Source organism: Branchiostoma lanceolatum, chromosome 7 (assembly GCF_035083965.1).
Source record: "Branchiostoma lanceolatum isolate klBraLanc5 chromosome 7, klBraLanc5.hap2, whole genome shotgun sequence".
Lineage (NCBI taxonomy): Eukaryota > Metazoa > Chordata > Leptocardii > Amphioxiformes > Branchiostomatidae > Branchiostoma > Branchiostoma lanceolatum.
The window spans coordinates 6,643,475-6,669,387 of NC_089728.1; the positions used below are offsets into that span (position 1 = coordinate 6,643,475).

The 25,913-nt window shown below is 41.4% G+C and overlaps 1 protein-coding gene across 1 annotated transcript; it reads left to right on the top strand.

Annotated features, from left to right (window-relative positions):
- Nucleotides 1-2,271: 2,271 nt before the first annotated feature.
- LOC136438899 (beta-2-syntrophin-like) lies at nt 2,272-25,472 on the top strand. Its single transcript, XM_066433919.1, has 6 exons — nt 2,272-2,669; nt 7,788-7,930; nt 13,735-13,848; nt 14,729-14,847; nt 20,070-20,248; nt 20,497-25,472. The coding sequence occupies exons 1-6, from the start codon at nt 2,391-2,393 to the stop codon at nt 20,587-20,589; spliced, it is 927 nt and encodes a 308-aa protein (XP_066290016.1). The 5' UTR covers nt 2,272-2,390; the 3' UTR covers nt 20,590-25,472.
- The last annotated feature ends 441 nt before the right edge of the window (nt 25,473-25,913 follow it).

Here is a 25,913-nt window from a genome sequence, read left to right on the forward strand (position 1 = left end):
TGAAATCTGGCTTTTAAAAAGAAGGGGTTTCCCTTATAGTAGATAGATGAAGCATATAGAAATCCACTCTTAGGAAACCAACACATGTAACTACAGATTGGTAATTTGAAATGACAAGTGGATGAAACAGTGATAGAACACAACTTTCCCCCATCTAACAGGCTATCTGTTATGATAAAAGTAACTACACTTTTCCAGCAAATTGGACGGTCTCTGTGGGTGTCAAAGCCCATGCGAATACATGATCAGTGGGACTCCTGGCCTAACAGACCGTACAAAAGACTTTCCACCGTCTAATGAGCAATCTGTTATGATATTACTGTTACAGATAATGAGACAGTCGCTAGCGCTGTAGGCTTGAAAACTAAATAGTGAATGGATGTTTCTGATTCCTGGACTTTCGTACTTTTGTAGTACAGTTGCTCAGCGGGGATACTACAGTATCCCTGTAGCTCAGCTGGTCGAAGCCTCATAGTTGCGCTCCTGCTTCCAATTAGTTGGTACTTACTGTATAACTGGAAGACCCCTGGTTCAAACCTGGAAAGGGCATCTCGGTAGGGGCTGCACCCATCTTTCGGAGTAGTAGAAAGTGATCCTTACATGTAAAATGCAAGTTGATCGGAAGAAATCTCAATCTGCATCTTAAATATCATGTAAGAAGTTATGCATGTTACCATTAATTTTGCCAGTAGGGCAAGCCTACAGAGTCTTTAGATTTAGAAGTTGAAGGATGTAACTTGTTTACACGACAAACTAACCAACCATAACCCAGTTTGATGTACAAGGTGTCTGCACACTCTACAGGTGTCGTCTTTACTGAAAGCATGACAAACTACTTGAGTCATGGCATAGATTTGAGGTAAATAATGTACTTCTGTTGGTGTTGGTACTTTCGATCAGTTCTCTTACTAGTTTTAACAGTAATTGTGGTTAGAGGAAAAGATGTCAAAAGTAGCTCAACATGTAAAAGTACCTTCAAGTGACATTACATCGGTCTGGAAACTTTTGCATGCAAACTTTGTTTGAAAATTGAAATGTTACCGTAGGCTCGTTTGTTTGTGTTGCACTTTGCCGTGTATGTGTGTGTAAGTGGCAGTGTTGGGAGGGTACATAAGTCGTGTTGACTATTCACACACAACTGCAGACAGGAACGGGAGGGTATCATAGGAAAGGAGACGCTGAGGCTGGGATAAAAGACAAGAAAGGAGTCGCTAAGACGCAGCCAACTGACAAGAAGGCAAGCCTGAGACATCATGACTCGGATCTATGTAGAATGGAAATAGTGTAGTATGATAAGGGACTTCTCCTATAAATATTGACTCAGTAGCGGACAGATGAAAACAGTTGCCGATTTTAGTGGTAGCAGTTGCTTAGTCATAAAGACGGTACATAATGATACACCTGTTGAAAATTGGGACCGATTCTGCGCATGAATTGGTCCAAAAGTGCCAACTGCTTTGTTTTCCTTTTTAGATTCATATTATACATTGTTTGTAGGGACTGAATTTTGCGGTAAGATCGGAAAGGAGGTCTTCATGCATCGTTTTAAATTTGCAGTTAAAACAACACTAGTAAAGTAGCAATAAAACAAATACGCTTTATGACGGTGTTGTGATTTCGCAGTGGAGACGTCACTGCAGAAACTGCTAAAATAAAACTGCTGCAAATATTTACCGTATTACCATCAGATCTATCATAATGCCCAAAGGAGGTTTAGGAAGACAAAGATTTACCAGTGAATATACCAGTTTGTGATGGTTTCCAAGCATCCCAAATCTTACACAATCTCGTTTCCATCAGTAACAAAAAAACTTTTATAAGCCAAGCCCTCTTAAGGTTTATGAAATATTGAGTACATATTAGGTGTATACTGGCCTTTTATTTGTTAATCCAAGGTTTGATACCCAAAGAAAATTATGTGATCCCGACCCATTCCCAGTAGTATATAGAAACAGTAAAACAGCTTTTTTTAGTCCTTCTGATAGCAAGCACCTTAATTACCCTAGCAAATAAGTTCAGGGATTTAATGGCACTAATGTGTTTAGTTATTGTTGTTTAGTAAGTTAATGTTTTGTTTCTTATTTATAAGTGACAAAATTTTATGCAGATCCAGAAAACTTTTTCTGGAATTCTTCATCATTGTGGGTTATGCAATCCTCCTAGCAGCTTCCTTCAAGACAATAGATGTATGATATAAACTTATACATGAACTTTATGTATATAAAAGACTGTGCTTTCTTGTTTTCTCTGCAGTAAAATATCTTCGGGAAGTGACGCCATACTTCAGACGCAGCACAGTGATTGGCGAGGTAGGCTGGGAAAACGCGTCGCCCTACGTAATCAAAGAGCCGGGGGCCGACAACAAGGCCTCCACGAACAATTTCACCGAGATGAAGACCATCCCGCTGAAGATGTGCTACGTCACGCGCAACCTGACCATGCCCGACCCTGAGCAGCGCACGTTCGAGCTCCACTCCCCCGACGGGCGCAGCTCCTGCATCCTGAGGTGTCAGGACGCCAGCAGCGCGAGTCAGTGGTTCGCAGCAATACATGCCAATACCTCAATGCTCACGGCCTCCGCCATGTCCGAGGCCAACAGCAAGCTCGTGAGCGGCAGAGGGTCGGCCGGGGACAGAGAGATCAAACACATGGGATGGCTGTGTGAGCAGGTGAGAGAATTCTTTTTTTTTTGTACATTAATTCTTGTGTAGGCCAACTACTCTCCCTTAACAGCCAGGTGCTGGATTGCGAGGAGCGCACAATTGTGGGGCTGAATCGCAAGGGTCTATAGCGGCTGCCATTCGGCGCTAACTCAGGTGACCTCAATACGACAATTGTCCCATGTGCGGCCATAGGATTGTAGGTTTTGAATCTCTTAACCGGGAAGGACCCCTACTCTTTTCGATAAGTGCAGTGGGTTGTCAGGTTGTCAACAGTGTCAAAACTTTCAGGAAAGATGAAGTTGTCCCTGTAATGTGCAAAATACTGAAATTTTTCGCATTGACTCAATTTTGCAGTAGGAGGGGAAAAAGCATTTGGAGTGTTTTAACTTAACAGTGTTTTAACCTTAGTAACATTATCCAAGACGGAGCACATGTACGTGGTGTGAAGAGTTCACAGCGAGAAATCGCTGGGCATGTGAAAACCGCAAAATAGAAACCCGCAGTACTATAGTTGACACCCTGCTCTCCTGGACTACTAATGTACGGAGGACTGTCTTGATGTTTGCTTCATAATACCATAGCCAGTGGCAAGTTCACTATGTCATTGATAGAAGTTCTGTTCCATTCTCCCCATCACATCAAAGTTTGACAGTTGAACAGTCCGTACATCAGTCTCAATTTCACGCCTGATTGCATCAAAATTGCCGCCAGTATCTACATGCCTACTACTGTATTTTCAGCCTGTGGACAAGCTGAATATTGGATTCATGCCAGTAGTCTACCCTGGGTGTGGGAGCTTTGCCCATGGCTAATCATACCAACTCTGCTCTGCCTAACACGCTGTGGTCAACACGGCCAAATACCCTAACCCTGGCCCTAACCCAAGCCCAAGAGACTGTTGGGCCGATTGACCAGGGTGTTGGGCCGAGTTGACCAGGGTGTTGGGCCGAGTTGACCAGTGTGTTGGACCAAGTTGACCAGGGTGTTGTTCCGAATTGACTTGGCCCAGTTGGTTAAGGTTTCCTCCCTGGCTAAATTGGCTTTTTGACTTTCCATTGTTTTCTCATTAACAGATTAAGAAAGAACTGTAGTTGTACTGAATATTTAATAACTGGTCATGAAAGAATTCTAAATCTGATTTTTTGGACCATATGGATGAAGTCATCAAATTTTATTGCCCTTAATATCATTTTTTTCTAAAATACAGCCCTTCATAACACTTCAATGAAACTATGTTTTCCATGTGCATAATGATCAAAGCTACAAACGTACGTTCGCACAAATTGATATCTTATCATCTGTAGTTATTAAAAATGATTGTTTTTACCTAATTAAAGAAATAATTGTCTAATAACTATTGACACTTCATACATATCAATTTGTGCAAACGTACGTTTTAAGCTTTGATCATTATGCACATGGAAAACATAGTTTAATGACCAGCTATCAATATTCAGCACTACAATAGTTCTTTCTTAATTCATTTGTGAGAAAACAATGAAAAGTCAAAATGACAATTTAGCAAGGGCCGAATGGTCCTGATCCTGTTTTCCCTTGTCTGTGCCAAACAACTCAACCAGCCTCAACTTAAGGCTTAATCGTTCCCACATGCGAGAAGTCTCGCCTGTGTAAGTTCAGGTGAACCTCCAACTAGGTTGACCTTGACTGGAACCTATTTTGAAAGGCAGCGGAAACAACATTCCGCCCGCAAAAGGAAAACATCATTATCAGAGAACCTCTAATACTCTACTGTAATTCTTGTTTCTTTTACTGTAACTTTAAGTCCACTGTTTTCACTGTAACCTCTGTATCGTAAACTTATCATCACCGTGAAAAACCGGTTGTAATTATTCATGATTGCTTCACACATCCCTTCCATGAAGTTACGTTCAGTGAAAATGTCCATTTTCCTTACACCATGACATTTTCCTATCGTGAAGATAAAGTGAATTACAGTATTTTGCACAGAACGTGGCTAAATAGAACAAGGTGTTTGTCTGTTAGATCTAGATAAGGGTGAAGGCAACGTCCAACTTACAACTTCAAACTCATTAACATAATACGAAAGTTACTCATTTACAAGCAACTTGATAAGTTCACCCTCCTGAAGCAGGGATGTACAGGGAGTAGTGTACTGTAAATGCAGAAATTTTCGCGGTGGTTTTAAGCGCTAATTTAAAACCACCGAAAAACTTTTTGCCTACCAATGACTGTAGCGCTACTATTGTTTCAAACGCGAACTTTAAACCACCACGAACACTCCATTTTCTACCTACCGCGAAATAAAAAACCATGCGAACTTAAATGCATTAATTGTTTATGCCATCGTGCCTCACACAGTCAGACATTTCAGATAACATCTGTAATTTTTCATCAGTGACTTTAGCGGATGCCATTGGTAGATGCTGTCTTAAACCAATAACCATTTATGAAACTTATCCAGTTGCTTGAACAATTTTTGTATTGTGTGTTTTGAAAAGTTCCAAATTGGAAGTTATTTTGTTCCAACAGACAAACATGATTATTCTTTTAATTCACGTTCTGGATGTCTAGCCCTCATCGATGTTTCAAACTCTTGCCCAGCAGGCGTGCGTAGATCTTAACAGGCACTAGAAACCCCATTTAAAAGCCTATAGCCTGATCCGGATGAGAAAAACAGAACAATTTGTCTTTGTCCCAAGTGCTCTGTGGACTCCATGACCCTGGCGGACTTTGCATGAGGTTGGCCACCTTTCTGGTGAGGTTGGGAGATTAGGAATGCTATCCATGGCACCCCTGACACATGGCGCCTGTGATAGATGTTTTTAGAGCAGGAGGACTGACCTCGCCAGGGCTCGAAATACCGTAAAAGGGGGAAATGTTTGAGGGTACTAACTTTCACCATAAGATGAAAATGTAAGAGTTTGCTGTTGAAACAAGGTGGTAGGCCGCCAGAAGACAGAACCAAAATTTTTGCGTTCCCCATTTTACAGTACTTGATGCAAATTAATTGGAACTGTGCACATAAATACTCATACAAGGTTACCTTAAGTACGTCAAGGTATTATGATATTGTACAGAAATGTTTTTTACATTTTTACAAAAGTTTCGGAAATACTAATGAAGCTTTGTTGTTCTTTCTGTGCACCTAAATTTATAGGTTAGGTCTCCCTTTTCCCATTTATGAATTTCGAGCCCTGCTTATACTGTAGCTGTTTGGGATGTATGACAAAACCCACAAAACCTTCACAGTAACTGCTATGGTTTAGAAATGGCAGCAAATTGTCCCACTTCCTACAGGGTACCACATATGAGTCCAAATTGGCAGGCCGACAGTTGACCTCTCTTCGTGACTGCAATCAGCTCTTCCAGACCTTACTCTCAGTCTTAACCAGACTCTCCTCTGGTCTGAATAAGGAGTAGAAATTGGCCCAAATACAGACAGGGTGAATGACATGCTACATGTACATCAGTAGAAAGTAAAGGTAGTCCTATAAGGCCATAGCCTTTTTGAGGCCGTAGCTAGGCAGTGGGCTGTTATACACTAGTGTCCAGGGCACGGTATTGGAAGGCGGAGCCCAACTCCCTCCTTCTACCGCCTTTTACCTCCCCCAACCGAAGTCAGGTACCCATTTTTACACCTGGGTGGAATGGTTCCTCCATGGGTCACTAGTATTGACTAACCCAAAAGTGCGTCCGACTTCAAGAAAGAATAACAACAAAGCTATGATAGTATGAAAGTTCCTGGCTGGTTTGTAGGCTAGTAAAAAAAAAAAGAAGATGGAAATGTGGACTGCATTAGGCCAGAACTGTATCGCATGATCTACTTACGACTCCTGCATCAAACTTTAAAGCCATAGCCAGCCACCAAGAAGTATTACTGACTGAACATGCATCAAACTATAACAACTGCCTGGGGGTCCATTAACCTCACAACCAGGACTACTCTGCCCTTTTTGGGGTGAACGGGTCCTTCTGAAGTACATCATTTCCCGTCCTAGTGGTGCTGTGAGACTCGTCAAATGGTGGACACGAGAAAATTAAAAGTCCTTTTGCCTTTTGAAAATGGGACATACTTGTCATATTTCATGCCATTCTGTTTTTATGACCTCGGGGTAGGTTTTGCCATTCGCAGGCAGTGGTAAGGCATGCAGCACGAGTGCTGAATATGCATGGAGGACAATCTTTTCTTGTCTCGGCTTGAAATCTTTTGAGTCGCTCAGCTTGTCTGTGTTTCTCATCATGACTTGAAGGCATGTTTGTAGCTTTTAAATCACAGCTACTCCATATATTACAGAGATCCCTTATCGCCACTCTTGCTTACAATGTAGAGGGAAGTTCCGTCTGATTTATGGTGTACACGGTAGAAGATGAAGTATTCATTGTGTTTTTGTGTCCGCAGTTTTTGCGTGAGTTCTTAACGCAAAATCACCCCACCGCGAACGTGTGCTCTGTCTTGCATTGTAAAACTATGGCTGTTTCAAGAGTGAACTTCAAACAGTGGAAACACCTGCTTCAAATTCCCTTCCTACCCTGAATTGACGTCCCCAGGAATTAAGGCAAATGTGTACATAACAAACCTTTAACATTAATCCGCCGTGTTACAATCATAGATCCACCACTTTGAAAAACAGTGTTCTTGAGAGATCTCTATTGCAGCACCGCCCAGGTATGCACAGTTTAGATATAGAGGAGTGCATTATACTGGGGGACGTTGGAGATCTGTTTGGACATATCTTTTCAGGATGGCGGAATTATGTACACTGGTGGAATTACAAATGTATGTTTTAGTAGATGTTACCTGTTTCTGTATGTTACCTGCCGTGAATAGTTTCAGCAGGTTGGTAAGCCACTGAGTAAAAAGACTCTTTCAGTCTTTAAGTGATTTATTCAACCAACGTTTCAGTGACCATCTGTCACCTTCCTCAGGGCAATGCTGACTGGTTTACATTGCACTGCTGTTGTTGTTGTCCAAAGAAACAGTATGGTTTGGTGATTTAATGTTTATATGTTGATCATGAATGTGTTATATATTAGGCTCATGGAGAGGGCGGTAGTTCCACCTGGAAACCGGTATTTGTAGTAACTGTTGTTGTACAAGTATGGCTTCATGATTTAATGTTTATATGTTGTGTTACATATTAGGCTCATGGGGAAGGCGGTAGTTCCACTTGGAAGCCAGTGTTTGCCGCCTTGACACCGACAGACCTGCTGTTGTACGACACCGTGCCGTGGAGCAGAGAGGAGTGGGCAGTCCCGGTACAAAGCCACCCGCTGTTGGCTACAAGGTAATCACCTCTGCCTATCATACATTCTCCCTGTTGCCTAAAGTCCTGTTTACACACAGCTGAACATGGCTCCTAAACACCAGCCAACCAAGGTTGGCGGTAGGTTGGGAGCAGTCTGACCAGTAGATTAAGAGTCTTATTTGACTCCCAAACACACCCTGACCACTACTGACTTACTCCCAACCACAAACCAACAACCACCAGCCAACCACCAGCCAACCCATTCCAGACCTGTCGTCTACAGCCAAATGTTGGAGTAAATACGGCCCTATACACCTTATTCACACAAAAGCCGGTTACAGTCAGCTCCCAGTAATCCATGTAGTTTTAGTCCCATTTTCCCCTGACCAAGCTGTTAAGGCCCCAACCACACAAACATCACGCATGGTTTATCGAATCTTATGTGGTCGCAAGCTCATTTTCACGCTGTCCAAATTGCCTTTCAGTGTTCACTCTATCCTTCTCTGAGCCACTAACCACGGGAAAGCCAATGTTGAAAGACCGTGGGACCTAATTTGCGGGAGACAGGCTAGCTGCCTCCCCAGTTATTGTAGGTAAAACTGGTGTGAATGGACCAAGATGAGGAACCCTCGCTGGAATTACATTTGTTCATCAAAAGCTCATGAAGCCACTACAGGTGATAGAACAAGTAATGGCACTGGAAATTGGGCTCGTTTTTTAGGCTCGTCCAAGTCAGTACAAGTTCAGTGATACTTGAAATGAAAACTAGAGGGCCCAAACTTATGTCACTTCTTCCCGAACAGAAGAGCTACATGTATATCTACTACCCAAAAATCATATACACAACGTTAAAGACATTGTTGTAACAGAATGAAAATGACTGGCTTCCAACAAGAATCATTTCAACCAAAATTTAGTTTGACAAAGTAGTTATCATCTTTTGCATCATTGGCAAAAATACAAAGCTAACAACATTCAAGGTTTCTCAAAGATTTTATTAAACTTTGATCAAGATATATAACTGTTAGTTGCTTTGCACAGGGAGTCCTAAATGGATGGATTGCAAATGACAACAGATGATTGGGTAATTATACAAGAATGGTGAGGATTGCCTTTCAGAACATGTGAGCTTGTTACTGGCTGTGTGATTACTCGAGATAGTCGAGTTTAGTCTGGTCACAGGGAATTATCTCCAATTCTAATTGAATTGTCAATGTGCATATTTTTCCCCTATGTGAGATGTATCAGTATAATGATATCACCTTGGAAAATAAGGGGAAAATAGAGGGCACATACATGTACCTCAGAGGGTAGAAACATCAAGATTATCTACATTTTTGAGACTGTGATGACAAGTCTATCCTGCATACATGCCATAGTCAACATGGTTATGGAATAATGGTATGTTTATTCGAACCTGCTATCCATCCTATGGTCGCGTTGTGTGGACCTAACGGAACAAAATTTAATCTTCATGTTTAAACATCATTAAACATGCCATTAATGTTGTGTCCTTGTAAAAATTTGTCCCTGACTTTGGTTGGGGAGGTTAAAGGCGGTGGAAGGAGAAGGATGGGCTCCTCCTTCCAATACCGTGCCCTCGACACAGTGGATAACAGCCCACTGCCCCTACGGCCTCAAAAAGGCTATGGAACTACCTTTACCTTTTTTTATCCATCCTATTGTAGCTTTAGCCCGCTTCCCTGCCAAAATGTCTGTCACCTGTTGAAGACAAATTGGCAATTAGATATTCATGACTGTCATATGTATATGTTGAATGTTATTCTGCCCCTAGCCCTACAGCTGTCGTATAGCTATGGAACTCGTGAGGTGAGGTCAAATACATTCATGACTGTACAACTAGTATAAGAGTCAGAGCTATGTTTCGCTCTGTCACACTGCTCCTTGCAGTTGTAACTTTGATCCCAGTTACACTGCTTTTGAAAGCTGTTGGATACCCAAAATGATAAATGATGTTAGGGCCAAATGTTTGAATGTGAGCTGCTACCACACTCTTCTGCCTGGATGTGATCAGAGGAGCGAAGTGGACGGATACTGTAGGGAATGGTGGGGTGATATTGCTCTCCCTATAGGTGAGGCCGATGTTTAGGAGATGACAGACATCGGCAAAGACAACTTTCAGGACACGACATGGCGACAATGAAAAACACCACTTCACGCTCTGAATCCTCAAACTCAACTTAACTTTATTTCAAACGTGTGAACGCGATCGTAACCTTCGACGCTCAAACGGCTGTTCACATTCTCAGGTACGGATGTCAAACAGCCGTGATCTAAGAAACAATGTGCTCCGTTAGAACATGCTCATTTTTACACTAGGCTAGGTCTTTTTCTATTTACAACTGCAAAGCAAGGTAGTTTCAGCGAGTGGTGTCCTGAAAATGGACGCCCAGTAACATAATCCTTTTCATACCCAGCCGCTGACAGGCAACATAGTGGGAATGTTGTGTCAATGTCCCAGTGTTTACCCAAATGACAGAAAAGCTCTTGCAATGCTACAAAGTATGAAAGGATTTCTGTATCCAACATACATGTGTTACACTTATACTGACCCCTTTAAAAATTTGACCTCCCTCATGGACATACTTTAAAAATGCAGGGCTTGAAATACAGGGTACACCCAAAATTGGAGCTGTGCACCAATTTTTTGACTGTGGGAGCAACTAGATGTATGGTTACATACATTTAAGGTAACACAAATTTTGCAGATATTAATCAAGCATTAATGTATTGTCAGTATTTCTGGGAACAAAAACCATCTAAAGTACTGTATTAGTATTCAGCTTTTTCCTATATCCCGTTTGTTTGTTTGTTTGTTCGTGCCTTTATTTGCTAAGTCTCGAAAATGCTCTATTCGGCCATCAGGGCCGCTTTTCATAGAGGTCGAGTTGGTAGACATGTCATGGGGTCAACATGACAATATAAAACTAATGCTTGGTCAACCAAGGTGACTCAAAATTATATCAATAATACAAAAAAATAGATAAATAAGAAATGATAGTAACAAAATGATAATTCATCAAGTCTAGCTATTTTACTTTCCATCTGACACTCGATACATCGATGGATAAGGAAAGGTATGCGACTTATGTCAAAGTTTATAACCAAGTCATTTCTGTACCAACCACATACTGTAATTCACTTAATCTTCGCGGAAGCAAAATTTCACGGTGTAAGGAAAATGGACATTTTCACTGAACTTTAACTCCACGGTGGCGGCAAGTGATGGAATCATAAATAATTACAATAGGACCTGGTTTTTCACAGTGATGATAAGTTCACAGTACAGATCCAGGCGACAGTGAAAACAGTGAACATAAAGTTACAGTGAAAGAAACAAGAATTACATTAACATGCCACAAGCTCGGCAACAGTAGCTCCAGCTAGACAGGACTTTTCAAGGCCAACACTCAGCCTCTTATACTTAGGAGAGCTGTTCCTTAGAGCCAGTACTAACCAATTACACGGCTCCTGGAAATGGTTTATTATCATTTACTGTGACTAATAGAGGCCAAGCCAAAAACAGAGGCTGTCTCCATCTACATAAACATGTAGGTCGCTATGGGCAGCATACTGTGGAGGCTATTTGAATGCCAATTATTTTCCCTGGCATTGCTGAGCCATTAGCATTATAAATATGGAAGCATGTATGAATGGCAAAATTCTTTTTTCACAACCAAGTGTTTACATGAACCAACGTTTCGATGACTGTCTGTCATCATCATCAGGGCAATACTGACTGGTTCACTGTGCACTGAAGCTAAACTTATAAGGTATTACTGCTAACAATGCAGTCCCAAACGTAAAGTATTGTTACATTGTTAGCAGTAATATCTAGCTTCAGTGCACAGTGCACACTCAACCTGTCAGTAATGCCCTGATGAAGATGACAGATAGTCATCGAAACGTTGGCTCATGTAAACAATTGGTTGTGAAAAAAGAACTTTGCTATTCAGTCATTCTCCAACCTGATGGAATTATTCATGGATGGGAGCATGTATTTTATAGTATTTTATATCAAGGACTACAAAAAATGGTACATACAGAATGCTTTCTCTGCTTAGCAGTCAGCTCTTATGAGAAAGAGTAATTTTAGTTACACACACTACTATGATTGGACTAGCCCCCTCCTTTAGTGGCCCCCATACACCGAAATATGTGAGAAGGATTTTAACTTTAACTAGCTATTGCAGGTGTGTATAGCATGCTGAATGTTACAATGTTTTGGTAACTAACGACTATGTAATGTTCAAAGGGTAAAAGAACCAACGAAATACTTGACAGGTTCCAGACTAGTTAAACTTAAAGAAATTTTGATGCTAAACTTGAACTATAGATTATCTTTGCGGTTTTGAGGTTCACTCATTTTTAAGCTACCAATAAAAACTTGCAGTGCTGAAGTAAAAGGTTGCCTTGAATTTGTTTTGAACTTGACCCAACATTCTCCCGCCTGATTGGTAAGCAAAAGACAGGCTTTCAGAAGGTGTATCGGTGGATAAAAGCATGCCAATGGGAACACCCTTCCACAAAGAACGGTTAATACCGACAAAGCAGTTTTGCCATCAGCAAGTGGTCACCCTTTCATCTATCAGGATGACCTGGAGATTATGCGTATCGATTTGGGAGTTATGTGGGATGGCGATCTCATATGTACATGTTTGTATGGATGTATGCTGGGATGTGCAAAGCCGCTGGAGTAACTAGATATTGAATATCGTGACATGACTGGGTCAATCCCTCTACACACGCATTGTGGAGCGCCGTTTGAATCTATCGATTGCTTTGTGCTTGGAAAATATCCCTGACTCAGCGTGATCGTCGCCAGAATGAGCGGGAGAATGCATGCTGCCATAAATGAAACGTTATTGATATCAGTCTGGAGGGATAGCGACGTTTTCGTTGAAGGAGGTCAACGGACAAGTTTGTGGGTCTGAAATTTAATTAACCTCTACGCCCCAGATAATTGTACAGACCCGATGTATTGATTGCAGAATTTGTGATGAATTGTGTGTGATTCAAGGGTGGCAATTGCTTTGAAACCACGTTGAGTACAAATCAATATGGTGTGTGGGAAAATCTCGCTTCGGATCACTTTTAATTTCTTGTTTGACAGTGTTGAGAAGCAGCAGTTGCAGGATGTATATAGTCATTTTCTACACAATGAAAGGTGATGAAGGTAATCAAATGAAAATTGGTGCTGTTTTCTTTTGATTGTTCAGTGATACCTTGATCTAAAAGTAAAGTTTTGCTCTCTAAAGTTACACCCTGAAAGAAACAATAAATTGGAAAAAATGACCATTGTGATTGGCCTCACTCATGAGTACATTCAGCACTGTCATTGCACATACTAGTAAGTACATGACAATTTTGAGCTGTCATTGGTCCACGAAACGAGTGCACAAAAAGGCATGTCTATCCTCAAACATGGAACCTCTGGCTCAACGTCCAATCCGAGAGGACATCTCTAACTGAAGCTACAATGTAGGTACTCATTTTCATCTGAAGGAGAAAAGCATTATAGATGTAAAGTGCCTTTGTCATGGGCACAACATTTCAGCCTGCTAGGGATTTGAACCCAGAACCTTTAGATTCTAAGTCAAAAACTTGCCTCACTCCACCCAGGTGTAAAAATGGGTACCTGACTTCAGTTGGGGAGGTAAAAGGCGGTGGAAAAAGAGGGTTGGGTTCTTCCTTCCAATACTGTGCCCCAGACACATGCACAGTGGATAACAACCCACTGCCTCTACTGCCCAAGAAGGCTATGGGACTACTACATTTACCTTTTACCAACAACCCTAATAACCACAAGACCTTTTTTCCAGGTGTTCTGCCTATTTTGACTCGCGGGTTGGCCACACAGGAACAACGCCCTCCCGATCGCCTGGTGGAGGAGCTTCGGGGAGAGATCTGGCTTTTGGAACAAGAACAGGATCAAGGTACGTATCCCAGCATGCACGGGGCTGGAAATACTTGGTGTATATGTCTTTTGTTCGCCAAAAGTTAGTGCTGTGCTCTTAATTTTTGACAGTGGGTGCACTAAGATATATGTGTAGGGTTTTTCTGAGTGCCTACAATGTACTGTGTACATGTTTAGGTTACATGTAGGTGCACCAGTGCACCTATTCTCTGCTTAGCACTCAGCACTTATGGGAAATAGTATAGTTTAAACACACATTACTACCAGAGGACTAGCCCCTTCCTGTAGTGGCCCAAAGGCTATAGAAACAGCGATTGGCTCTGCCCCCCATTTGCAGAATAGTGAGGGAAAGATTGTAACTTTATTTTTGGGGATTTTGTGATGATTTTAGACAACAAAAAGAGATATAGAGACAGGGATTGGCTCTGCCCCCATTCTCCGAACTGGGAAGGATTTTAACTTAATTTGGGGTTTTGTGATGGTTTTAGACAAAAAAAGATACACATGTATACATGTATAAACAGGGATTGGCTCTGCCCCCAATCAAACTCACAGAAGGGTGTGCGAAGGATTTTAACTTAATTTGGGGTTTTGTGATGATTCTAGACAAAAAAGATAAACATGTATGCATGTATAAACACGGATTGGCTCTGCCCCTATTCACAATTAGCCTCCTACGGGTGTATGGTAAAATTTGGCAGAAAAGGGAATAATTAGCCAGTAGTCATCAGTCAACGGGAAGATCACATTTCGCCCACGTAGACTGCACCTGCAAATGAGACCCTCTGGTGGCCAAACTTCCCTGGCAAATATTCTCCCTATAGGTGGCATAGTTAGTCTGGTAAAGATCGACTACCATTCACAGAGAAACTTTATTTGGTGTTTTGTGATGATTTCAGACAAGGCATCGAGGCGCACCTGTTCAGAGTGGAGACACAGCGAGACCTGGCCGCGTGGACCCGCCTCATCGTGCAGCTCTGTCACCAGGCCGCAGAGGACCTGAAGGAGGTCGTACAGGGTCAGTGTCTGTTTGTTTGTTTGTTTGTTTGTTTGTCTCACTCTTCTTCAGCGTCACTAGAATGAACTAGAAGAAATCACCTACTCAGTCCTCTTCTGGGCCTAGTGGCTCTTGAGGCTCTAGGAAATCTCTCCATCTTGACCGGTCAGCCGCAATGCTGGGGGCTTCGTTCAGGGAGAAGCCTCTTCTCTTTACCTCTCTCTCCACACTGCGTCTCCCTTAGTCTTCCTCTAGATTTTTTACCCTGTAGTGACCACCTCAGCGCGACTCTTGTTAGGCTATTTTGTGGCCTTCGGCAAACATGTCCTAACCATCTCCATCTGCGTACTACTAGAAGAACTAACCAGTACTTATTTGCATTCTAGTGACGTTAAAAAAGAATGATGGATTTCACTCCAAATGTCCGGATGTAATCTCCATAATTCATCCTGTAGTAGAGTTTCAGTTATATTTGAGTATTGTTTACATGGATGCAGTGTTCTCGCCAGCCTGAAATTTTTACCCTTCATTTCAATTTTGCTTCGGGGAACAACATATCGAGCGCCGAAGGCGCGAGGCGTCGCGCCGGAGGCGTGACCATTCTAGGGGGGTCCGGGGGTATTCTCCCCCGGGAAATTTTGAGATCTAGACCCTCTGAAACGCTATTTCCTGCATTTTGAGGGGCAAATTTCCTGGTAGAATAAGCTTAGTTTAATGACATCTCTTTCAGTGAAAAATTACACAAGGGTTTCAGGCTTAATTTTTTGGGGAGGCGTGCCATCATCGCGGAAATATCAAATGTTCACAACTTCACACACAAGCTACACTTCTATGTTGTATACAATCGGCAAAGAAAATGAAATTTAGCACAACAAAACGTTACTACGTATCAGCTACGTCCTACAAAAAATACACACAGAATAAGTCGGCAAAAATAAAACACAACTTTTCAACACTTGTTCCGTATGCGCCCTGTAATTATCGAACATAGTGAGGAATTTGACACCCTACTTTGAGAAAGAACGCAATAAAGACATCCATTTTTTGGTACCATGTTTTCCACGGTTAATTTCTCCGGTAACTGCACTGAATGTGTTCAAAAGTTGTCGATTCAAACCTTCCAACAGCCGCTTCGTCGTGCGATCCTTGCGATTCCCTGCGATTCCCGCCATTCCCCTAACATCTCGCAAATTCACGCTTAGCTGAAATCTCGCAAGTAGCGAGACTCGCATGTCATTGGTCGTTTTTTCTTGACGCGACGGAGACGTGCGCTGTGATTGGTGAATTACAATATCTGACGCCTGTTTACCATTTCTTGTGGGAAGAAAGCATGTAATACTCAGCCGCCGCGGCTTGAACTTTAATACTGTTTACACAGATTACAGAAAGCCTGATAGCTATAGGAGTATTTCTGAATTTTAAGGCTTCTTTGATGACAATAACTGACGGTGAACCGAGAGGGACAAAACAGAAATAAACGTCAGCCTGATGCGACCGGCCAAAACTGTAGTGGGGAGGGCGGCGCATGACGCCGAGTTTTCGGCGGCCACCAAATATTACTAGCAACCACCACGGCGCTCTCTGTGTGTTGCTGGGGTTGTCGCCGGCGGGCATTAGAAATGATCTAGATTGCCCTCGTCACGAACTTCCGCTGATCCTCCGGAGTTTTTGAAAATTCTAAGCTCTGTCTAAATATCTTCACACACCGATTTTTGTCCATTAAAAATGACGGGTTGGGCAAAAATTTTGTCCGTCATGAGCGACAAAAACTCGTCAAATGACGGGAGGACGGGCGCTGGCGAGAACACTGCATGGATGTCTAACCTTCATCAACATTGCAGTAGTTTGTTTGTTTGTATTGCATGCCCAGTAAATCTTCTCATGGCCTAACACACCAGGTTTGTACTGAAGAGTATAAGCTGCATATCCGAACAGATTTATTTGATCCCCTCACACTGTGATGGAACCCTACTTTTATCTACAAGTGACCATTGATGTGGCTTTCCTCAAAAATATTTATTGTGCTATCCTGACCAGAGCTAGGTTCTCATTTACACCTGAGATGAGTGGGGAAATTGGTGTGAAGTACCTTTCCCAAGTGCTCAACAACGGGACTTGTCAGGGATTTGAACCTCCAGGTTCTTAATCGAGAACCCCAGCCTCAAGGCCACCGTGCCACTGTGTCTTCTTCTTCTCAATTCACCACAGTTTAAGTGTCATGGACAAGACAATCACTGACCGAGTATTTTGTACCAGCTCAGAAAAGAAATGGTCATCCCTTCAAGTACGAGAATGGTCAACCCAGGATTGATGTTGTTTTTCTCTAGAACTATCACAGAGTGGGACTTACTGCCACAAAGTCCAGTAGAATATATGCCAAGCAACCTCATTAGATACATTGTAGCTTTAAACAATGCTTGCAGCTAGATGTGCAAAAGTTCGGTGTGACTGGTCATTCAGTGTAATATAATGCTTGATTTGTTAACTGTAACTTAATTTTAGCTAATTTAACAGTCACTAGTTAACCGCTAAAATTTCATAATCTCTAATATTTGCTCACTAATATTTGAGACATTGATGTTTGTTAAAATTAAGTGCAGTGACCTACTCCATTTCCCCCAAGCCGCTATATTTTCCTGCCGCTATATTAAAATGATTTACAGTAATATAAGCAGCTGCTGCTGTGCCGCATGCCCTCAAAGCTGGCATGTTACGCCGAAGGGCGTTTTAACTGGCTGTACAGATACAGATACAGAACATCAACTTTTGCCATTCCATCGGGTACCCTTAGACCGCAAAAAAAAGTATGTTTCCAAGAGATCTGCTAATACAGCATCAGTAGCCCCCAAGGTTTGCACACTTCATGATCAGTATGTGATATTCATCAGGTGTATAACCTTTATCACTCTTTCATTTTGCTCATTTGTTATTCAGTATTTTGTACTGGGTTGATTTTGTGTTTCATGCATTACGTTTATTAATTTACTGTGATGTTTATGTTTATCAGTTGTGATTATTTATTTTATTTTATGTTGTACATTATACATTGCAATAGCCAATTTCTGGCAGAGAGCAAATAAGTCCATCTGAAGTACATTGTAGCCGTTTGGCACCCAAGGCCTTATAATTGGTTACAGAGTTACATTGTAGGTAGCAGGGAGAAGGTTAGAACACTGTTTATTATTATTTTTTATATGATCTATAAAAAGGTCTAGGTCACCGGGCGGCGGCATATGCCGTGATTTTTAAATGAATAATATAGCGGTGAATTATGACGGAGTAATGTAATTTCGATGAAGACTATACTTTTTGGTATATTTAGCATAGCATAGTAGGATTCCTGACCATACCTTTTGGCTTCCTTTAATGTTGTGAAAAATAGATAATTTTTAGGAAAGTTTGACAACAAAGTATTGCTCTGTCCAGCATCCGTCCTTGCGTCCCAGGACAGAATTATGCTGCGTTAGTAGGAGTGAAAGATCCACCATAATGTCCCATTGACAAACAAAAATGGAAACTCCACTACATTTTTCATCAGGTCATCAACAATACTATCAAAACTTCCCCACTTGATATTTGCCCCTTGAAATACATGGAACAGCCTTTCACTTGTCTCAGAGGGTCAAAATTTCCAGGGAGCATGCCCTCAGATGCCCCTAGTGCCCTCTGCAGTTGACAGAGAGCTTTGCTCCCTCAAACTGACAACCCGACAAACATTTAGAGCTGGAGACAGGCCAGCTAGCAACCCTCTGACATTGCTTTTGGTTGGAAGGTCAGACTGTAGTGAAAGGACTAGACCGTGTAATCCCATGTATTTTTACTCTGTCTGTTACAACGTCAAGAGGCTTTGAAAATCACTTGATAACTGACACTATTTCCTATTTGTTTGCTGCACTTAGATATTAGTCTCAGATGAAGCCGTTTCGCCCCACAAAATACACGAAATGATGTTTCATGGGCTGAAAATTCCAAATTTCCCAGGCCCCTATAGTGGCATCAGTGCTCAACACACAGCTTTATTCTGTTGAATTAAACTGAGAGGACAGACAGAAATACAAATGGAGAGAGGCCTACTCACGTAACCCTCTGACATTGCCTGTGCACTGGAAGGTCAGATTAGAGATTTTCTCTGAAGTCTAAAGAGAACAGTCAAAATGCAGTGGAAGTTGAAAAGACAGACAAAAGTTGAGAGACAGATGGAGGGAGGCCTGCAGTTAACACTCTCACATTGCTTGTGGATGTAATTTTCTCTGAAGTCTACGAGAACTGTTATGTAGTTGAAATTGTGAAAGAGGGGGTTAGACATGTAATACTGTGCTATACATTTTACTTTGTCATGTATCGTGTAGCAACTTCAAGAGGCTTAGAAAATCGCTCTAAATGCAGTGAGAGTTGAAGCAATAGCGAAGAGGGTTAGATGTGTTATACTGCGCATTTACTTTGTGTTGTAACAGCTTCAAGAGGTTTACATAAGTGACTTTTTCTCCTTTTTTGTTTGCTGATCTAAGTCCATATCAGCGTCTGACTGATGAACAGTAAAGTGATGAACAAAGTGAGTGATGTTTAACGAATCCGTCAAAAGGCCTTTTCCTGGCAATGTTCCTCTTTCCAACTTGTAATCATGTTTGTACAGGATGCTTGCTGTAAGCCGAGGACTAGACATTACTTACAGCTAGATGTTTAACTTCTGCTTGAAAACTAACTACCATTAGTAGTGTTATCCCACTCCTCGTAAAGTGTGAGATGTTGAGCACTGATGACTGTGAAGTCGTTCACTTCTGAGGGGACTTCACAGTAGGATTTTTCCTGCAGTTTCTGAGTTTTTGCAGTTTTTTAAGTTTGCAGTTTTTTAAAGTTTTCTGTGGAAACAATCTCTGTAGTAAAGTAGTGATATAATGGAAACACATATTCGTGATGTCATCATTGTACAGTGGAGAAGTCACTGAGAAAACAACAGAAATGAAACTGCTGCAAACATGTCAAGTTTTACAGTTTTTAAGTGTGTCCTTCCCGCACCAGATGGTGCATAGGACGGTGCCCATCTCCGTTTCAATAGCCCTTGGGCCACACAACTTTGTGCAATAGCCCGGCAGCCACAGGGTGTCCCACCGGGCCACATAGGAGTCACGCCTGAAAGTGCAAAAAAAGCAGCCCATGAACTATACGGTGGGGCCCCTTTTTCCAAGTGAGACCTAATCATCAGTCTGGTAGAGACTAACTTTCGCCTTCCTTCCTTCCCGCAGCCTGTTTCTGGCAGGGGAGGGAGTGCAAGTTGTTGGTACACTACGAGAGCGGATTCACGCTGATGGACAACTCGGACTCAGACGTGCTGTGGAACTTCCCGTTCGAGCGCATGCGAATGTCGGCGGACGACGGGGTCGGGCGGCTCTGGTTGGACTTCGGAGGGGCCGAGGGGGAACAGGTAGGATTTCCTGATGACGTCATAAAGAATTGTTTCATTTCGAAATACCTTGTTGGTATGTTTTGCATACCCGATAAACCGCTTCATGGCGTTACACACCAGGTTTGTACCTGCTTGCAGAGGCCAACTCTGAGGCGATCCAGGAAGCACTAGGTAACAACTCTGTCAATGTCTTGTGCACATGTTTGTTTGTTTGTTTGTATTGCTTGGAAAATAGCCTGTTCATCGTTGCTTTTCTCATCTTGCAGCAATTGGACATGGGCACAGGTCCTAAGCCCATCGTCTTCATCATCCACAACTTCCTGTCGGCCAAGGTCACCAGGATGGGACTCTTCGCATGACCTTGACCCTGCCAGCAGAGGTCGGGATCTGTGTGCACAAGCCACCCCTGTCCACGAGTGGTTCGATCCGTGCCATGACCCTTTGAAGAATTAGGTAAATTTGGACCAATCACTGCAACGGGTCCTGCATATAAGGTTCATAAACTTTGAGGGAAAAGCTGTCTGAAATTATTGGTTAGCAGTTCTAAATACTTTTCAACGCCACCGTTCTTTTCAAGTCAACCCACGTTCATCCTCGTAGCATTCTTCACCAAATAGTCTGGGTTGTAATTTAAAATGGTGAGTTGTTTTGCTGGAAAATGGATCAAGGTTAATGTTATTTGAAGTTGGAGTTAGGTAGTTCATGAATTCAAAGTAGGATTCAAGGGTTTCGGTAATGGGAACTTGTTCTAAATTGTTCGCATTTTGAATTAATTGATCTTTGCAATGTATTATGGTTGGAATCATAAACCATTTCACAGTTCCTAGTGCACATATGCAGTGGTGATGCATTGTGATCTAAGGTCAAAGTTCAAGGTCCTTGGCTCCTATAAACTTTGACCTTTTGACTGCATTGTGTCATGACTGCACATGCACACTAGGAACTGAGGTGGCTTATTGGAATACTGTTTGTGTGTATGGGGAAGATTTACATGTAATTTTAAGAATGGAGATTTGGCAAGGCACAATTCTACAATTTGCTCAACTGAAACTCCACATTAATATTTTCAATTGAGCTTATCCTTGAATGTGCAAGATTGATGTGCTTTGAAACAATTGTCACTAGGTTGACTAACACAATTTTCTTTGTATCTGAGGGGTCACAGAAACATGTAACATTCCATGTCATTGAAAACTAGCCATATTTCCATCTTTGCATATATTGTATATGTTATTAATTATTATTGTTAATTTGATGTTTAAACACATTGTTTTATGATAGATAATTTGGTTGGTGGGGAAAAGAAGGTATATTTTAGTTTTTATATTTTAACCTTCCCAATGTCAAGCAATTAGGCTTTATTATCAGCCCATGACACTTGGAGGAGTAAGAATGTACTAGTTATGTCTTGAAGGGGATGTTTTTATACTATGTTATGCGGAACCCTCGCCTGTACACATGTTTCAGATGTATGTGGTCACAAAATGGTCATTTCCTTTAAATTTCAATTTTATTGTAAAATCATACTGGCAGAAGTACACTGTGATACATCTTGAACAAACTTTTGCTTTATTTTCTTCCATCCAGTTGCTGGGTGAAATGACCTCCAAACTGTAATTCCAACACAAAAATTGGACTTACCCAAATTTCCGACTGTACAACTCCATCCTTTGTTAAGGAATGAGCAATCCACTGCTTCTGTGACGTTACAGTGTGTTACTGGACACTGTTCATTGCTCATTGGACTGTCAAAAATTTAGGTAAGTCCAATTTTTGCGTTGGAAATTATAGTTCAAACTTTGCATCAGAATAATTTTTACCAACAGCAGATGAACTTTGAAGCTACGTTCTACGAACTCTCAGTCAATGATTACTGTCATGGCAGTTATTGGGCATGTACATTAGAAAGACATTGCACAAGCAAACTTCTATCCATCTACCCTTTTGGAGCAGTAATAGGACCATTTACTTGCAACAGTACTTGAGAGAAAATCAAAACATTGTTAGAAAACCAGGCTTTATTTTAACAGCCCTACATTTTCCTAGCCTGAGTGTCATCATTGTTAGTTTCAGGGCTGAAGGGGATTATGGGAGCCCTGGAACTAACTAGGATGACACTCGGGCTAACACTTTTCGTCAGTATAAAGATAATCTTCAGGGAAAATCAAATTGCTGCATTTAAAGAAAGAAAAAAGCCTCTTCTGAAGTCTTCCCTCTGCTCATGTAAGCTTCAGAAGTGCTCAGTGCGACAAGCTATTACTGTTCTGTGTCCAGTTGATTGAAAACTGGGTTCTGTGATCACAGTTGGAAGGTCATCCCTTATGGGCATCAGAAGTGTGAACAAGATTTGGCTGAATTGGGTGCTCATATCAGGAGCGTTGTGATTTCTTTTGACGTATAGATCAGGACGCCGTTTCCCTAAGACTCGAACCCTGCAAGTAGTCAGAATTGACCGATCAGATTCAGTGCAACGTTGTACTGATAGTCAATTGTCGTAGGAATCATACTGCTCTGCAATCCGCCTGTGTACAAGAAGTGGGACACTCAGTGTGCTGAACTGTGCAAGTACTGAATGCGAAATACGCGTAAGATTACTGACATATTATGTCACTTCTCTGCAGTTATAAGCCAGCTCTTGCCAAAGCTCTAAATATCCATGTTGTAAAATTACAAACTGTCTTGTTGTGTCGATGAAGGTTAGACATCCAGGTAATCATAAGTTACGCAGTACGAGAGTTACTCAAGCAACTGGATAGATTTTGTAAATGGTCAGATATCTCATGTTGGACTAAAGATCTGTCATTGACAAAAGATCGGAAACATCTGGCCTTTTGCAAGATCTATCCAGTTGCTCGAGTAACTTTCGTATAATGTGAAAACTGTCTTGTGTCTACAATGTTTGAACAAGGCTGGATCCAGGTACGGACAATCTCCGACAAGAAATACGCTTCAAGATAGTATACAGCTGAATTCTAAAAATATGCCGATCGATGCTGCTGCTGCCCCCCTCCCCCTTAACTTGATAGGTCATTTTTCACCACCTCAGTGAGAACTTTTGTGTCAAATGAAAGATAATGTTGTAGGTGTGCAGCTGTGTCTGAAACAGTATCAACAAGATAACAGTTATATACTCAAGGGACTGGATAGATTTGTACAATGTCAGACGGCAGCGTCAACGTAGATGTGATATGAATTTTAAAAGGGTACGTATACATGTGCATATCAGAAGTCCATTTGGACAATAAGCTAGACCACGTACATGCGTATAGTATAGCTTCAGTATAGACTCGGCTGGTATCTGTTAAATGTTATCGTTGATACAGCGAATACCGACGTATGGCCTGCAGCGTAAGACATGCAATGAATTATATGGTACAGGCTGATGTGTATGATCCAGGGTTTACATTGCAAGTATCAGTGAGTCATATCACAAAATTGTCCTGTATTCCAAAAGTGCCTAAAGTGGAACCTTAAGCTTGTAGTATCACCTATGTTGAAGTTACTGGAAAAGCCCCAGCAACATCAAGGGTTGGTTCATTAATCCGCCCTAAAGGGAGCACACAGTGAAATCTGTGGAGGGAGGGGGGAGAGGAGAAAGAAGATGCTTGAAAGTTTTCAGTCTTAGGGGTGGGAATTTTTGAGATGTTGTAGCTATTCTGAAAGCAACAAATGTGTTGATGACATGTGCAAACTGTTAATTTGAGCCTGGGCATGGTTTACACAAAGAAGATTGGGGGGAAATTTCAGCCTCACATAAAAGATGGGGATATCAGATATATATATATATTGGGCTTCCAGGTTCTTCGCTGTCTTTGCTGAATCTTCCAAGTGCCTACCTTCATACCTGCAGTACCTCGCTCTGTTACTAGGTGGTGTTGCAGTATAGCTCAACCAGTCTGTGTCATATCACTGTTTTGTACATGTCGAGTGATGGAGGGGTCAGCAGTTTTTGGGTGATGATGATATTTTATTCAGATGTCAGCCATGTGATGTAACTCAAGAACGTGTGTGAATATGCAAAGTGTTCAGAGGTTCGCTTCTTTGCCATGATTGTCTTCCATGTCCCAAACTATGCTGGGTTTACTGGATAACAACAAGGTTCCTTATTCACAACCAGGAACTATATACAAATGTACAATCAACAGCTGACATTTCGGTGACCGTCTGTCACCTTCCTCAGGGTAACACTGACTGGTACTATTCCACACTGCAGTTTTGTGTCTCTGCTACCTCAGTATTGCCCTGAGGAAGGTGACAGATGATCACCGAAACGTTGGCTGTTGATTGTCTGTATAGATCCTGGTTGCGAGTTAAGAAGCTTTTTATTAAGGCTGTGAGTTTCCAACCTCATGAAATTATACAACTATGCTGGTTTTAGTACACTCATGTTGAGCAGAACACACCACCAATTGTGCAAATAACAAACAGGAGAAATTCTACTGCAAGCAAGAAGTGCACCTGACAACAGTAGAAAATGGCTCTGAGGCTTTGTCAAAAAATCATCCCACGTAATGGAATACTTTAACTGCATTTTGTGTGTTTCTTGCCACATTACATGTAAACTATGTAGATTCTTTAATAGATGAAAATGAATTCATGTTGAATATTGTTATTATTATCATTATTGTTCTTTATTATTATTGTTATTATTATTATTTACAAAGAGAACATTGTTTTATTGTAAGGGCACACATTGTTATTGTTAATGAATATTTATCAAAAGAAATTACAATGGTTAAGACAATTACGTGTATTATTGTTTGGGGCCACCATGATTTGTTTCATTCTTGACACGACACTGTAAAATCACATACATTCGCAGTGGTTTTATTTTGCATTAGGAGGGAAAAGTGTTTTTTTGGGGTGCTTTAAATTCGCGGTTGAAAACATTCTGTAGTACAGTACAAATGGTAATGCCTATTCTTGGAAGCCTAGTATCCAAACCTGTTATATCTCCTGAGTCTCTTCATTTGCGTGAGAGGGTGGAGAGACTTGGTAGTTATAATAGGTTTGGATACCAGACAGTACTCTTGGCTTCGCATTTGAGAGTTTACCATTAAAACCAGGGCAGAGAAAACCACTGCGAAAGTTTAGAGATTTACATTATTAGAATGGTCTAGTGCTCTGCATGGAAGGGGTCTTTGGTTATTTGGATTGCCTCACAAGTATAGTTAGGTTTGGTTCATCTAATCTGAAATGAAATGCAATTGTAACAGAATAAACTACTGTGATGGCACCTCTAGGTTTTTGAATGTGTTGTTCCCTGTTGTGTGTAGCTTTATGTACTGTTATTCTTGATTTGTTAATGGTAGCTTGATTCTAGCTACTTTAACAGTCAAAGGTCAACCGCTAAAATTTCATAATCGCAAAAATTTGATAATACATGTACTAACATTGGAGACATTGATGTTTGTTCCCACCGATAGAATTAAACGCCGTGAACTACTCTAGATCCCTTTCCCCACAACCGCTAGTATTACCAACTGCAATATTAAATGGATTAATTTTACAGTATCTTTACCCATCCTATTCAACATTTGGTTCATTCCTCTGATAAGTGACCCAGTAGGGCCCTCAGCTAATCCCCAAGCAGATCTATCAGACGAGTGGTAAGGCAGTATCAAAAGGGCCAACCAGTACCCAAAGCTTCCAGTGGAGTTAGAAACCGGTTGGCCCTTTTAAA